Here is a 17149-nt window from a genome sequence, read left to right on the forward strand (position 1 = left end):
ATTTTTTCCTTTACATGTGTAATTATCTGTTTTATGTAGAAATCAACTTTTGCTAAATTTTGCGTTCATTAACACGTATTAGTTAGATCAATCATTTGACAGAAAAAAATGACCAGTAGACAGAGGAAATAATTTGGTGAAAGGTAATAAAAAAATGTAAAATTCATGGAGTGGGAGGACTTATCTCAGCTGTCTTCATCCATTTAGTCAATCGGCTACTGTCCATGAATTATGGAGTATTGTGGATGCAAAACATACAAATTCCAGCATATCTTTCAGTTTTAATGATAAGCCTGCACAATCCTCACTTTTTTGTTCTTATCAGTTTGTGTACTGTGTGGTAGGGGGTTTATTCTATGTACTATTTTCTTTTCTTCCTGAGAAAATTCAGTTTTATACAAACACCAGAACTGCACCACACTACCCAGTAGATCACATTCTCACCCATTTCACAAGGTGTTATCTATCTGAGTAAACACTTGTCTGTGTGGGATTTATTGCTTGCAGCGGGAGTGTAGGAGCTCATCACTCTCTGGCACAGTGTGATTATCAGCTTTACAGGGCCATTGGTACATTAATGCAAGACCGACTGAAGGCTGTATAAAGTACTGTTAGAAACAGCAGGAAAGAACAGAAGTGTTTCCACAGTCATAGAACGGGTAAACAGCAGTTGCAAAATGGCCATTTATGTCCTCCCTCTTCTATTGCGTGATGCTACCGCCTTTGCACACACCTAGTTGTGCATTTTGTGTTAGGGTTACAGGTAATCTAAACTAATTCTGGAAAACAATAACACCTGTGGCAGTCTTGCAGAATCCACCCAAGATTCAGAAAATACAGGAGGGACGGAGGACAGAAAATGAGTAATGGTCTGTTTGCAGAGCTGTTGGTAGTGTGCTAGTGTGTGTGCTTCAGTGTGATGGGGGTTGGAAAGAGATGAATAGAATGTAAGATGTACAGAGGCATTGGAGTTGTGTACCTGGCTCTCTCATTAGGGAGGTTTTTCTTTGTCCTCTGCTTCACTGGGATTCATTCTTGCATGGTTTCTTTTAAAGACCAGTATGACTGACATCTCCACAGTATTTCATGGATTAGAGGTGGTTTTGTGGGCGTTTTGTGTAGGTGTGGCTGCAGATTTCTCATTTCATCTTGGTTTGTTTAACAATTTCTGAGGTGATGGCGAAATTGGCTTCAGCTGTAAACACGTATCATAAATAAATGTGTGTAAAAATATATATGCAACTGAATAGGTTGGGGAGAAAGTGATGGTTTATCCTGAGGACAGGCATTCAGAACAGGCAGCTGCAAAAAATACCACAGAAGCTCCATAGAAGTAACACGAAAATATTTTGGAAACTATAAATTCCCTGGGTCATTTATAAAGTATACTTATTGGAGATCTTTCTGCCACTCGTTTCAGTTTTAACTGAAGTGCAGTCTTACTACAGTTAAATAGGCTAAATATTTAAACTAGCACAATAAATGCAAAAATCTACATCCCAGTGTTCAGTGGAACCACAGATAATGCCGTAATCCTATTATAGTTCAGCTTAAAAGATTTTCTTAAAAGCTGTGAATACTTACGTCTTATAAATACACATTTGAAGGCTAGACAAGCTTTCAAAGATATTACTTCCTGAGGATTTTGCGTGTCATCATCTTTTTCTTTTCTTTTTAATTTACACTGCCTCGTGGGGTTCCAAACTACTAAACAAGAACAAAACATATTATGGGGAGGGATGTGTAGTATGAGAGGGGATGTGTTCGTGTGGTAATTACACTGTCAGACTGGATTATTGCTTAATGAAGGCACTTACACATCAGTAATAATGTGCCATGTCTAATTCCTTTAGAACTGCTGCTGTTTTGATTACCACCACTCTTTATTGAGTGGAAGGATTATCTGTTATATTTCACTGTGGCTCGTTGTTGGGGTGTTTTTGTGTTCGGCTAACATGTATCTGTAGCTTAATTTCTAATAAATGCTATGCCTGAAATCTTGTGCCATTCTTCATCTCTAGGGTCTCGTCTTCGCCAGGAAGACTTCCCTCCCCGCATTGTGGAACACCCTTCTGACCTCATTGTGTCCAAAGGGGAGCCAGCCACTCTCAACTGTAAGGCAGAGGGCCGTCCGCCGCCTACGGTGGAATGGTACAAAGATGGGGAGCGTGTTGAGACGGATCGGGAAAATCCCCGTTCCCACCGTATGCTGCTTCCCAGTGGGTCCCTCTTCTTCCTGCGTATCGTCCATGGACGACGGAGCAAGCCAGACGATGGCAGCTACGTGTGTGTGGCCCGAAACTATCTGGGCCAGGCGATCAGTCACAATGCTTCTCTGGAAGTAGCCAGTAAGTTCCTTTTAACATGTGTGTGTTTTTTTTTTTTGTTGAGTTTTTTTTGTTGTTGGTGTCTTGGCAATGCCATTAAAGAAAAAAGATGCAAAACACCAGGAGGGTTTTATATATCAGACACTGCATCTTACAAACAGGATCAGTGGAAGCAGTCAAACAACACCAAAGTATGTCTCATATCTGTAAGTGTTTGATCAAGAATTCAAAAGTTCCATCTAATACCCAGGTCCATTACCCACACGGCCAGATTTTAATCACCTAAGCTTTTATAAACATTTTAATTAAATTTTCCAAAGACGGTGATAGCAGCAAATTTAATATCTACTTTAAAAGAAAGCAAGTAGCTTCTTCTCATTTGCTCACTATTTCCTCCATATAACCTTACGATAATCTACATGACTAAAGTTATTCAATTATTTGTACTAAAATGAGTGTTTATTTAAGTTTTGGGGTTTTTTTTTTTGGCACCTTCCAACTTAACCACTTTCATGCATCTGATTATACATGAAAAGCATCATGCAGTTCCAATCTTCTTTTTATTTTGTAACTTTCATTCCTAACTAGCTTGTTGTTGAGAGACCATAAAGGAAATTCAGACAGGTGTCAGCTGTGTATTCCCAACAGGTGACAACCTCAACTTGCTGAATCATGGCTCTGAAAACAGCCAGCATGGGGAATTGCCAGTTAAACAGTCCCTTTACTGCACTATGTCACAGGCAGGACTCCATCTGCTTGCATGCAACCAATCATACGTGTGTGTTTATGTGTTATCTTGACTGTTGGAATGGACCATCTGAAGTAGAAGAGGCCAAAGAGCAAAAGGTCAGGACTTGCGAGCGTCAGAACAGGGTGTGCACATACACCGACAGTCTTTTAGGCATTTTTTGTAAGAAATGCCAGGATTAGTGTGAATGAAACAGGAGTAAATAATGGCCAGAAAGTGCTGGTGACAAGGGTTAATAACCACGACCGTGCCCTCACACACTTCAGAGCTCCCCATCTTTTACTGTCAATCCCCAGTTCTGCTCAGCTGCGTCAGCTTTGCAGTGCGCTACCCAGACTCAATCTCATGGGCAGACATCAAGGTTTTCGAATAATAATACCCCTCCAGTATCTGGTTCACCTTTTGAATTATAATGAAAGAGTTGGTCAAATGCTATCATGGTAGTGCTAGATCAGCGCTCCTACCTTGAGAAGCTCAGCCCTCCAGGGAGAGAGTTTATTACTTGTAGTTCACTAAATTTACTGCCAGGTTTTAAGGTCGAGGGGGAACACAGAGAGGACTTGTTGAATCTGCCTGGATGAATTATGTCTCCCGGCTTTATCCTTCAGAGGTCACACGGATTCATGGGTCACCCTGGGGCTACATGGTAAAACAAAATGCCCTCTGGCAAATGCTGCTGAGTTAAGGTGTTTAGAAGAGAGAGGTGAGGAGCTGGGGAGTGTTAAAAAGGGGACTGACCTTACTCTGTCAAAAGTGTGTGAAGTAATTTGTTCAGCTTCTTTAGGGTAATAGTAATGGTGTAGGGTTGCTTTGTTTGAAGGAGATGCTTTCAAAAAGGTGGCAGTGGATGTGTTACAGTTTCTCTTTAAAATGCAGCTGTTTCTAAAAAGTTGCGGTGCTCTGCGAGATGCAGTTAAAAATGAAATACAGTGATTGGAAATTTTTTTCAATGCTGTATTTAATTAAAATACTATATGCACAGTTTCAACATCAAATGTTTGAATTTGAAGCCCGCAACACCGTGTAAGTGCTCAGCAACTACGATGGTCACGTGTCGTAGTTTGTAAGAAAAATGTTTTCTCAGTCTTGCTTGATAAAGGCTTTTATCTGCTTGGCCACTGAGGGCATCCTTTATCATTTTTCTTTGTTTATCAGGGGGCTAAATGTTTTCTGTGGGTGGTAGGTCAGGTGACAGGCACCTTTACTGCCTGGATGCTGTAATATGTGCAGGAAGTGGTTTAACATTGTATAGTTTAAATAAACAAGGTCTTTCATTAAAAAAAAAAAAAGACAATGGGGTTCATTCACTAGCATGTGCAGAAATGTCCTTACCCTGCTAACAGAGCAAGTGCACACACAAAATTATAGTTAGATACAGTAAACGTTCACACCACTGTGCATTGTGTTTGCTATCTGCAGTCTGTGTAGTGAGACACAAACTGTGCTGGTTAAAAAGAAAAAAAAAAGATATAATAAAAGAAAACCTATTGAGAATAAACACATTAGCTGGAAGAATGAAGCAGGTGGTGAAAGGCATCAGTACAGCATGGATTCATGCATACAACACAATATGCAAATGAGGTTGCAGCATATTTATTTAAGCATTTACAGGTTGCCATATATATGTCCCACACCTGGGAGGACTTGATGGGCAATCACATGATGGCATGCACTTTGCATCAAAAATTAACTCAGGTCAAATGAGGTTTTTCTTTATGAACACATGACAATAGTTATTTGCTATAACATATAATATAATATTCTTTTTTACTAATGTCCCCCAAAATCATTAAAGAGGTCATAGTCAATTAAGATGGCTGTCATTGTTATGCTGCCACTTTATATAATATATGTTTTTTGAACATGTTTTTGTACTGTGATTGGAGATTGCTGGAGTACACGGACAAGAATCCCACAGAGAGATTTAGCTTTTTTCATCTCTTAGCGACAAAGAAAATGTGAGCGCTACAGTGGGAAATAATAACTTACTAAAACCTCAACTCAATTCCAAGTGAATTTACTGTATTAAAACCATTTCTGCTGCTGTTACAATTTAACTAACATCGGGGGAAGATGATGAAAAGCTTTGAGACGGCTGACAAAAGGCTGTTGGAGGCTGACAGATGTAAAGTGATGGGAGCAGGAAAGGAGTGACAGAGACAGACTGGAACAGAAGACACGGAGGAAGAAGTATCTGTCCTTCAAGGCACAGAAGTGGAACTTGTTTGCAGAAAATTGAGGTGAAGTTGTAGAGACAGTGACAGATGTACTATGTGCTGGTGCCTGAAGCATGACCACAGGGTTGAAATACTTTGTAAGCATGCACAACATCCGCACATGCATGAGCACAGGCATACACACTCTCGTGCACGCACTGTGTAGAGGAATCCTCTCTAAAAGTGAAAGAGATGAAATTAGAAAAAAGGGGAAAAAATCTAACTTAGTTCGTATCCAATAAATGTCACTGAAGACACTCAGCATACTTTTTTGTGCCCGCAGGGACCCTAGTGGACCCTGGGAAATGAACATATGTCCTGTTGACCTCAGCCACTTGATTCAATCATGGAGAGCTTTATTGAGGTGAAGGCAAAGTCACAGCTTGTGTACTCCAAAGGTTATTGGGTAGTATAACAGTTTTAGGTTCAGTAAGAGAGAAAAATAAATGTTATTCTTAATGAAATTGGACATTGTCATTTGCTAGAGGAAAGTGAGGCTCATTGCAGGGCTGAAGGTTAAGCAGCAACACTGCAGTGATGAAGTAATGAGCCACAGGGAAAGACATCCATACAGAACCGAGACTCGTCATGCAATTAGAGCGTCCCACAAGATTTCTCTGTTTGTATACACAATTTATTGGTATATGAACTAATACATTATTCATACTATTAACAGATGTGCTCTACAGAACCATGTGTCCCCTGCTCACCAGCAGATGTTGCAACCCTGTTATTTTGACTTCATGAGTCTATATTGAAGCATACCACTTGTCATAACTTGACAGTTTACAGGAAGCTTACGAGCTGAAATTAGGGAGCATTTCATAACCCTTTTTTTCAGTATGCTGTAACTCAAGAAACTATTTTTGATCTATTATTGTTAATATTTTATCTTGTTATTTTTTATATTAATATATTAATTAACACCTACTGATAGGACACACTCAATATTGTAATGTACTCTATTTTTGTTAGAAAGACAGACTATGGAAAACTGTAGTAAATATGTAATAAGTATGCATAGTATCACTAATATAATATTATAATGTAATACTGGATGTGAAAATCTGCTTTAATGCTCAATATAAATGGGACCCAAATGGTGGTATTAGCTAGGTGTAGTCTACTGTGACAGTTATACCAAAGAAGCTGAAACTGAGTAGAATATCCTTTTGGTCTCAGTCACTGATAATTATTATAGTGTGACATAAATTGCTGATGAATTGGAGGGTTGCTGGGCCACAGAAAATATTTCTGAGCCACTGTTGGCTTGTGGCTACACTCTAGAGAGTTGTAGCTGGGAAGTCAGTGGAAGCCATATGAAGTACTAATTACACAAATGCGTTACATTAATAGACATGTCCACTGTATTACTCTCTTTGACATGGACAATGAGATATGCTTACCCCAGTCACCCTGTCAGATTGGCAGCTTGTGATGGGACCATGTCTTTTCTCTGTGGTTGAAATCTTGTGCTAAAACTGAGCAGGTTCAGGAGATACACAAGGCAGCAAAGACAGAGAGGTGGCTTCTTAGAGTGCTTGTCCCCCTCTGACTGCCCCTATCCCTTAAATGATGTCTCTTTAGTTCAGATGGCTGTCACTGCCGCTGACAACATCCTGTCTCCAGTCACTCTGGATAAATGGAGTAAGAGACTTTAAGTGGCAGTAGAGTGGTATATCACAGGAACGCTGTCATTTTCGCTCCATATGGACGGGAAGCGATGTTGTTTTATAGACAACCACCGACACGTTGCAAATGGTCTTCAATTCACAGCCACAGAGCCACATATCAGTATTTATTTCTAATTGCCTGTGACAGTCTGTGGAAGCTGTGCTATCCTCTCGTTCCTGATCCTGTGTTCCGCTCCCTTATTCCCTCCCTGTTGGTCTATGGTTAGATCAGTCAGTGAATAAGTATCACACTCCAGGGACAGCTGGTTTGTGTTTACAGTCTGGAGACTGGGGGCGAGTGCTCTTCAAGTATTGTCTAAACAGTTTTAGTTGCTCTATTCCCCTCAGCTGAGCTTTTCCAAGAGCCAAGTTTGTACCAGACTGTCAGGACGTAGGGAAAGACTTTGTTTGGCTTGCAAAGGCTTGGTGAAAGGAGAAGGGAAGTAAAGTACTCAAGAGCCTCTGACAAAGACCATATGGCTCCTGGGTGTGTGGCCATATAATCATGACGCAAAAGCTAGCCCTTAGTCTGTGTCTGTGTGTATATTTTATGAGAATTGGGCTGTATATGTATGCATGCTAACCGAAAACAACAGTTGGAGCGTCATGATAGAGGAAAAGACTGACCTTCACATTTTTACACTCTGGGTGATTACTGAATGACAACATTAATTGCAACCATCTTGCTTTCCATATAGTTTCTCTAAACAAAAGAATATTGTGTGTATGTGTGTGTGTCTCTGTGTATGCATGTGTGTGTGTTTAAACCAGCAGAAAGAAAAAACAAAACTGATGAATCTACTTTTATATATGATCACACATATGTCATTTAGGTTCACTGTAGGAACCCAGTTTTACGTGGCATATTGTGTATTGTAGTCATGATATGATTTTTGAATGATTTTTGTGTAGAGTTTGCTTCTGTGTGCCCATATATGAGTGGCATAAAATATATATTAGCACATCTCTCCCTCGTTTGCCTTGCATCTCTTCATTTCTTCTCCGCCCATTTAATCATGCTAGGCAGCATTTTGCATTTAATTAATGTATTCTGCTCTAATTGTTGCCTGTTAGATACTGTTTGGCTTGTCCCATTTCCCCTGACAATAAATCCTCCCCTCGTCTTTCACGCTCTAAACAAAGAACTTTCTTGGTGGTTGGATTTTGTTGCATCCTTAGAGCAGTAATACAACCTGATTTTATCTATTTCCAATAAAACCCTGCGCTCGTTGTGTCAGGTTGCTCTGATGTCATATGCCTTTTATGCTCACCTCTTTGCTGATTTGTAACTTTGCACAAGAAGCAGCATTAACATGCTTAACTGTAGCAGTGCATCTAATAAGTGAATCAATTAACAACAAAAACCCCATCATCAAGTAAAAACTTCTGACAAACCATTTACGGACATAAATTATGATGCGTCTGCTGTGCCATTTTGCTTGTGAAACTGTCACTGTGAAAATATTAAGTGCTTGCAGCGTGTCGTAGTAATCCCGCTGTCACCAACAGAAGAGTGATGTCTGTGCACTTGCTAAGATATTAGCATTATCCATCCTCTATCTGTCACACCACAGTCACCAGCACCCACCAGTCTTATGTGTGCTCGGGGTTAATGCTAACACCCTCAGGTGCCAAACGTTTTGCCTTTTTTTCACTTTGTGTCTCATCGTATCAGCTGCTGAAAGTTGGGTGTTGTTGTGTTGAAATAAATAAAGAAATAACTCTATGCACAACTCTGACAGTCCCTTCAGGCCATTAAAATGAAAAATGAACACTCTCCCAGATGGCAGGCTGCGTAATTGTGGTTTGATGATTGTTTGTTAGTGTTTGTGAATTAAATGCCAACTTTTTGGACTATCATTAAGCACATCAAAATTCTAATGCGATCTACTAGAGGCGGGCATTTTTATTTTATTCCTGTCAAACATAATCAAATCTTATATGTTGTGAATAAATACCAGACAGCCAAATTGCTGGAAAATTCATCTCAGCGTTTATTGTTTGTTATTAACCGTCTTTGAAGCGATACAGTTTAGAAAAACAGATCCTTTCAGTGCCGTTCGCGTTTTGCTTAACAAAGTAAAATTGGGATGCCATTAGAGTAAAACGCTTAGCTTTTGCTTCAAAGGCACGTAGCTTCTCTGGTATTATAGCCATCATTGCTCATCTGAAATAGGAAACATTAATTAGTTTTTGCACAATCAAACAGTGATTTAAGATGATTAAGCTAGTTTATACCATTTCTGAATATTATATTAATTATGTAATTATTTTCTTAGGTCCCTGTTGCCAAGATACAAGATTCTGAATATAGGTTTGGTAAATTCATAAAATCAGAATTGGCTAAATACATTTGCAGTTATTTATTTAGGTGATGAAAATAAATATCACTTTCGCCACAGTAAACTGGGCTGGTCTTACTATAAAGTAAATTACATATAGTTTGAAACAAATACTGAACAAATGTTATATTTTAAACATCATTACTGAAGCACACTATAAACAAATGTGCTATAATGAGGCCGATGATCAGTGTTGACTTCAAGGTAATTCAAATTAGAGTGTTACCATGATCCCATTACATTTTTGTTGAACACTGTAATAGTCATGTAATGCAGTATTGTACTAATATATTAACATAGTTACATATAAAAAAAAAATCAACACACCCATCTCCTGTGGCTTTGTGCTGGGATCACCCAACTTGAGATTGTGTAGAGGAATGGCAAAAGTGTGCTGGGGAACATATTTACACAAGTGGGAAAAATGAACTTATGTGATTGGAATTTCAGTTTTATTGAAAAGGATAAGAATGTGATGTTAAAGTGCAAACTAGCCACTGCTGCTAAGACATAAACCCGTACCAAGTATGTGGAAAGACAATATACTTACCTCTTTAATGTACAATCAGTAATACTTGATTTGTAAAGTTTAAATTTTACAGATTTTACAGGTTATTATCTGGCAGTGAGTGCATGTTGCTGGGTAATACAAAAGTAATGCAACAAGTAGTGTAAAAAACTACTTTGTTCAGCAAAGGAACATTTTTAAGTAACATAAGGTGTAATGCTGTCACTTTTTGGAGTAACAAGCACATTTAATCAGACAACACTAATGGAGAAATAATACGAGAAACTGAGAATATCTCAGCTGAGTATTTTCACAGAACTCACACTACATAAAAGCACTGAGAGACACTTGGAATCAGAGATGTGAGCAGTTTCTAGTGCAGCAGCAGTGTAATTGACTGTGTATGCAGTGTTGTTCCTACTGCTTACCTACCACAACCAACGATTCGGGTATCTTCTCTAATAGGCTGCAGATGTGGTAATTTATAACATGCAGCAAAAATGGGGGGAAAAAAGAGTGAGAGTGGGTGCATGTAGGGGGGTTGTAGGGGTGTGGTGGGTTCTCCCTGGAAAGGGGAATAATGAGATGAACAGTTCCAAGGCACCACATTCTTGTGTCTGCCTGGCTGTCAGTTCTGCATCCCCTATTTTCTGCCATTTTCTTCCTGCTTCTCCTCCTTCTGGAGCATCGTTACCTCGCTCCTGAGGGAATACTTGCCGACATGTTTGCGAAGGAGCTGCTGTTTGCTGAGAAGCTTTGATGACCGTTAATGTGTCCTCCATTGTAAAATTGCCATACCTACTACTGTACAAACTGTATGCATGTGTGTGAGGGAGATGGTAAAACAAAGGTGTGCCTGTGTGTTTTCATGTTGATGCTCTGCCTTCCTTAGTTTTTTTTAACATTAATATTGTAGCACATGAAAAAAAAAAAGCGAAACATTGTTGTCATTGTGAATGTTTCCAATCCCTAAAACATAATTGAATAATAACAGACAATTTTTCATTTTACCTTTTTTACATTTTATGATATTGTTTCAAATATGCAAGTTCAATCATTTTTCCAATTAGTTGCTAGTGTGGCTGTAGCAGAAACGAAAACTCACAGCCTTTGTTTTCTTGGCTGGGTTCTTCCACCCTCACCCACAAAATAAATTCTTCTCTGTCATCAAGGCCAATTTCAGGGTCTGTGTCATGTTGTGCGAGACAGACAATTGAATGAAAGCCTTCTCCAATCTACAACAACCTAGCAATCAGGTACAAGTGTCTGCAAACACAATTGCAGTATATGCTTACAAGTAGGCTTTCTATCCCATTGATTCTCTCAAATGTATGGCAGTATTTTATCTTGAAATGATACAGAATATGAAAAGACATTTCTTAATGCAATTTCCATCTGCCAATAGATCCCTGCTCTGTTTGGCCATCCTCTCTCAATCTGTGCTTTTCTTTGTAGAGTATTTGCTTTACTGGTTCTCCCAGAATTCCCAAGGCTATCACAGAAATATAACAAAGAGGCACAAATGCAGACAATATATTAGAAGGAACTCTGGAAGCTTAAGGAGAGGATAAAGCTGAGAAAAGTAAGACACACTGAGGAGAAACTGGAAATAATTAAAAGGATATTCTGAGTGATATGGCCTTTGGCACTGTGACTTTGTATTCATTTATACAAATATTAATGCCCCTCCACCCCCAACCACACACACACACACACACATACTCATTTTCATATCGTAGTGAGGACATCTCATTGACATAATGCTTCCCCTAGCTGCTTACCCTAACCCTTACCCAACCATAACTAAATATTAACCCTGACACTAAAACCAAATTTTAAGCGTCAAAAATGCCTTCAAACTCATTGGGATGCACATTTTGTCCCTATAGTATAGTAGCATGACAATGCTCTGTCCTCTCAAAGATGTCTAGACATGTACACACACACACACACACACACACACACACACACACACACACACACACACACACACACATTAAAAGCAGGTAATGTGCCTATAGTCAATGTGCCCCCCCACTATTTAATGAGATATGCAAAACATGTCAGAATTCAAGTCATTTTCAAAACAGCAATCTACTGACAATTTACCACAGTCAACCATAACAACAATACTGTCATGCACCAATATTACTTTTTGGTGGAGTTTATTATAATGTCTCTTGTATTGTTGTAGTGCTTTGTTATTTTCTTGCGGTAACATGTTTTCAGGGTGTGATATCCAATTTAAATATTTGCATTGTACTAATAAACATTTGCCTCCATTTCTGCTTCATGGTTTGCTACTGAGGCAAAACGACATTTACAGCTGATCTGTCAGATGATATTCCATCATAGTCACTTGTTTTCAAAGTTAAGGATGATAAGGAGACTTTTTAGAGCTCATTTTATGCATGTAGAGTTTATATTAATTGATCAGCTTCTGAGAAAAAAACATTAATGAATCCTGTTAGAACGGTCTATGTAATGTATGACTCCAGCACTAGTCCCCCTAGTAATGTAGTGGGGCTTTCTTGAAATGATGTGGTCAGAGTAATGAACAAATGATAGCTGTAATCTGTCAAACAATGGAAAATGACATAAATATCCCTTACATCAATCTTGCCTGGGAGTTAACTAGATGTAAAAATGTAAAAAAGTACAAAAGGAAAAAAAATCTCGTTTTAAAAAATGGTCCAGATGAGTCCACATGACTGTTAAGGTGGCTATGGGTCATGTAAGTGCAACAACCACCTTAAGAAAAACTAAATAAATGCATGACACAGTGGGTTGAGAGTGAGAGGCAGAATGAAGTGCCAACCGCAGCTTTATGGTTTGGGAAAACAGGGCCCAGGTGTTCCCAGTTGGTGCTGACAAGCTGTGCCCTGCCCACCAGGGCGCTGGAACACATGCAGAGAAAAAGGTTGCGGGTCGGGCAGAGGCCGTCACACGTGGGTCAGTAACAGGAACGCATTTTCACTGGAAACTGATATATATGCAAAGTACCATTGTTAATCAAACTTTAAATATTGCATTTCATAGCAAAATTTACTACGTTTAGGAAAAAAGAAATCGTATTAAATACAGAAGCTTTGTTTGTACTAACATGAAATTTCAACATCTGGTCCACACTGACTAGGTTGAAAAACATTTTTTTCAAATCTCTGCTTGATGGCACCACTATCTTCTAGAGCAGCATTATGTATAGCAGCAGATGAATGACAGACAGGTATGCTCTCACAACCTAATGTGCAAATTGTCTCAGCTGTAGAGTGCTAATGTTGTTTGCTTTTAACAATACCTACACAAATTTATTTGAATTTTCCACTGAGAAAATACAACAAAAAAAAGAGCACATGCTTCCTTTGTTTCTCAGTATGAGATCATAGTTAAATATTATTAACCTTCATTCTTTATATGAGAGACAAGGGAGATAATACCACCAAGATCAAGTCAACCTAGAGAGTTAAGATATAGACGGCTGGCTCGTGCTTTTTGATAGTTTTACTACTTCAGTGAGATGTGTATTCTCTCAGATCTCACTATGCATGTCAAGTCTGAATGGGTCTCATGATACAACTGAGTGTCTGAATTTCATATTGACTGTAAGCAAACCTCCTCCTGGCAGGTTTTACATCTTCTCATGAAAGATTCACATGCTGATAAGAATTTTCTTCCAAGCTCCATATTCCTATATTTTATCCCAGTGGCTTCCAAGCAGAGCTGGTTAATTATAAGCCCACTGAATTCATTTGGAGTGAACAAATTGAGCCAGGTTTCATAGCTGGACTGATAATTGGATTGATCAGGTACTGGGAGGCAAAATCTCCCTCATCTAATTTAGTGCTGTGGATAAATAGTGCATTGACATAGAAAATGTTGAAATGTACCATTTTTTTCGTGTCCGCTTTTTGCATTCTCAGTACCATTACTTGATTGTCCAAGATTTAAAAAAAAATGGAAAGCTCCACATCCCTGCTGAGACTCCTGTGAACAACAAGATTCACTTTTTCTGTTTTTGCTCCGGGTTGGCATTTCAATACGTCCCCCTCCCCCTTATGGGCCTTCATCAAACCAATCTATGTCATATATGCCATGAAAAATGTCTCGCTAAAGGTCTTGAACTGAAATGTCGAGAGACAAGAACACATATACAACCACCTGTCATGCACGTCTTTTTTCACCCACTCTCTGCTTTGTGTGAGAGGCTTCTCAAGATGAGTGCTTGTTTAATTGACAGCTGCTTCACTAACTGGTTCCCTTCACTGACAGATGAGGAAGTTTTTAGACTAATAGCCATTGGACACCTGCACCTCTTGTCAGCTTTCCTTGAGGTTTGTTGACACCGTGTGCGGAGACAGCGACTGTGATGCAGGAGTGCTGTCAGTCTGATGTCTTACACTCTTGCTGTCGCCCTTTTTTTTCTCCTCACATTCGTGCGATTTATAAATAGATGCTGAAAGCATGTGGTGTTCTTTTATTGTTGGAATACATTTTTTTTAAAATGTCTGTATACAATACAATTTTGATTGCTTTAAATTGTTCACAATGACAGAACTACAGATATCATTCCTTCTCTCCTTGCTGGCTTTTTCTTATATGAACAGAGCTCAGCCTCTGGGTAAGCCTCTCTGCCTTCTCTAGCCAGTGCTGCTCTGTTGGCATTGATTATCTCAGACCCGAGGTCTCCACTGTGTGTGCACCATATGTGTTTATGTGTTTCTCTGTCTCCAGCATTGCTGCATGCTGAGAAGGCAGATATCTCCAGAGGCACTGTAATAGAGCAGATACTATTGCCTGCCTCGCTTTGCCATGGGGGGAGTTGGAGGTGGTGTTGGATACTAGGGAGGAATGAAAAGGGAGAAAAAAATAGGGTAGAGGGCAAGGGATGAGAATATCTGATGCTTGCTTAAAGATACATATGAAATCCTATCTGTTTGATAAGCCTGTTTACTCCACATTTCACACCCATGACTGAATTGTGTGTCTTCAAGAGACATTGTAAATGTTGTGTACTTGTCTCGGTCTGGATCAGTGGTCGGTTTGCTGCCATTCATTTTGACATTATACATCTTTCATGTGTGAACTTAAGTAACAACTGAAAGATTGAGATTGTAGAAGAAGATTCAGTTCAATCAAATATTATTTATACAGCACCAAATCACAACAACAGACACCTCAAGGTGCTTTATATTGTAAGGTAGACCCTAATAATAATAATAATGGATTGGATTTATATAGCGCTTTTCAAGGCACCCAAAGCGCTTTACAATGCCACTATTCATTCACTCTCGCATTCATACACTGGTGGAGGCAAGCTACGGTTGTAGCCACAGCTGCCCTGGGGCAGACTGACAGAAGCGAGGCTGCCATTTCGCGCCATCGGCCCCTCTGGCCATCACCAGTAGGCAAGTAGGGTAAAGTGTCTTGCCCAAGGACACAACGACCAGGACAGAGAGCCCAGGGATCGAACCGGCGACCTTCCGGTTACAGATACGCTTCCCAACCCCCCTGAGCCACGGTCGCCCAACACCCTACAATAACAAATACAGAGAAAAACCCAACTATTATATGACCCCCTATGAGCAAGCACTTTGGCGACAGTGAGGGGAAAACGCTTTTAACAGGAAGAAACCTCCAGCAGAACCAGGCTCAGGGAGGGGCGGCAATCTGCTGTGACCGGTTGGAGTGAGAGAAGGAAGACAGGATAAAAGATGCTGTGGAAGAGAAACAGAGGTTAATAACAAGTATGGTTCAATGCAGACACACATAGTGAGTCAGAAAGGTGATTGAAGAAGAAATACTCAATGCATCACGGGAATACCCCAACAGCCTAATCACCTGGTCCAGCCCTAACTATATGCTTTAGCAAAAGCAAAGTTTTCCGCCTAATCTTAAAGTAGAGATAGTGTCTGTCTCTCGAATCCAAACTGGAAGCTGGTTCCATAGAAGAGGGGCCTGAAAACTAAAGGCTCTCCCTCTCATTCTACTTTTAAATACTCTAGGAACAACAAGTAAACCTGCAGTGCGAGAGCGAAGTACTATACGTCATTAAGATAAGATTGGGACTGATTATTCAAGACCTTGTATGTGAGGAGCAGGATTTTGAATTCAGTTCTGGATTTAACAGGGAGCTTCACTCTCTGTGATACGAGGGTGTGACAGAAGTACAGACACTGCTCCAAATTAGAAGGGAGTTAAGGTACTCTGGCCATCTGATTAGATTGCCTCTAGGTGCCTCCTATTGAAGGTCTAAACTGGGCATGGTCAGCTGGGATGAAACCTCAAAATTGGCTGAGAATCTGGTAGAGAGTTTATATCTCCAAGTTGGAATGGGAGTGCTTGGGAATACCCAGCGATGAGCTTGAGAAAACTGCAGGGAACAGGGATGCCCAGCTTTTCCACTTTCCCTATTGCTACCAAGACATTAGGTTAAAGATGTACGCCTCACTGTTTTAAGATGTTCATCTCTGAAATGTTTTCATCTGTCCTAATGATGTGAAAAAGAAATCTGTTTGTAGAGTACCAACACAAAAGAAAAAGTATATTTATAATGTTCATGAATTAGTGTCCTTAACAGGACAGTTTCAGGACAGAGCAGAGTTTTAGAAGAAGCAGACCAAAACTGTGGTTAATGATTTTTTGGATAATACAGAATATAGTTCCAATGCAATGAGTAATGTTCTAGAAAGATATGTTGCTCTTGAGGTTTCATTATCTAGTATTTTCAGCGCTGTGAGCCTAACTACGAATTATACAGTATTTCCCTCCACTGCACTGGGCTGTAGCAGAAATCTCACAGCCAGTTATTCCCTGTAGTTGTTTGAGAACAGTTTGTTGTAAAGACCAAATGTAGGCAAGGTTGGTTATTGAAGTCAGAGGCATGTGCTTGGTTGAACATTTTCTTTGCAATTCATTTCCTTTATTAGGAATGCATAACTGTGAGAGGTATCTGTGTTTCATTCCTGTGTGTGAAGACCTTTATGTAGTTAAAGGCAACAGTGCCACTTGGTAACTCTGGTACTGAATTGCTTTTGGGAAGGTAAAGTGGAAGATGCTGTATGCACTCATGAACACACAGCAGGACATGTGGTGTACATTGTTTACAGTATACACAGTCTGCTGTTCAATAGTACTCCTTGTCACTCCCATTTGGTTTCTGAACAGAGCGACAAGCTCAAAAACACCAGGACTTTAACAGCCCATGCATGTTAGTCAGTACGCTTCAATGAAAGCTATTAAACATGGGCTACCTTCACCACAGACACCTACTGGGTCTAATCAAGGGTTTCAGTCCCAGTAAGGCTCACTGTTCTTTGCCTTGTAAATTACTGTAAG

The 17149-nt window shown here is 39.7% G+C and overlaps 1 protein-coding gene across 3 annotated transcripts in view; it reads left to right on the forward strand.

The window, feature by feature from the left end:
• The window catches only part of LOC146565380 (roundabout homolog 1-like), a 144279-nt gene that overhangs the window by 81931 nt on the left and 45199 nt on the right, over positions 1–17149 (forward strand). For all 3 annotated transcript variants that reach the window (XM_085288505.1, XM_085288506.1, XM_085288507.1), the window contains one exon: positions 2022–2348. In XM_085288505.1, the coding sequence (XP_085144631.1) occupies positions 2022–2348 (327 nt within the window). The remainder of the gene's footprint in view (positions 1–2021; positions 2349–17149) is intronic.

Source organism: Mchenga conophoros, linkage group LG10 (assembly GCF_057382185.1).
Source record: "Mchenga conophoros isolate Kocher_MC1m ecotype Shallow Benthic linkage group LG10, M_conophoros_male_GT1.1, whole genome shotgun sequence".
In the NCBI taxonomy this organism is placed as follows: domain Eukaryota; kingdom Metazoa; phylum Chordata; class Actinopteri; order Cichliformes; family Cichlidae; genus Mchenga; species Mchenga conophoros.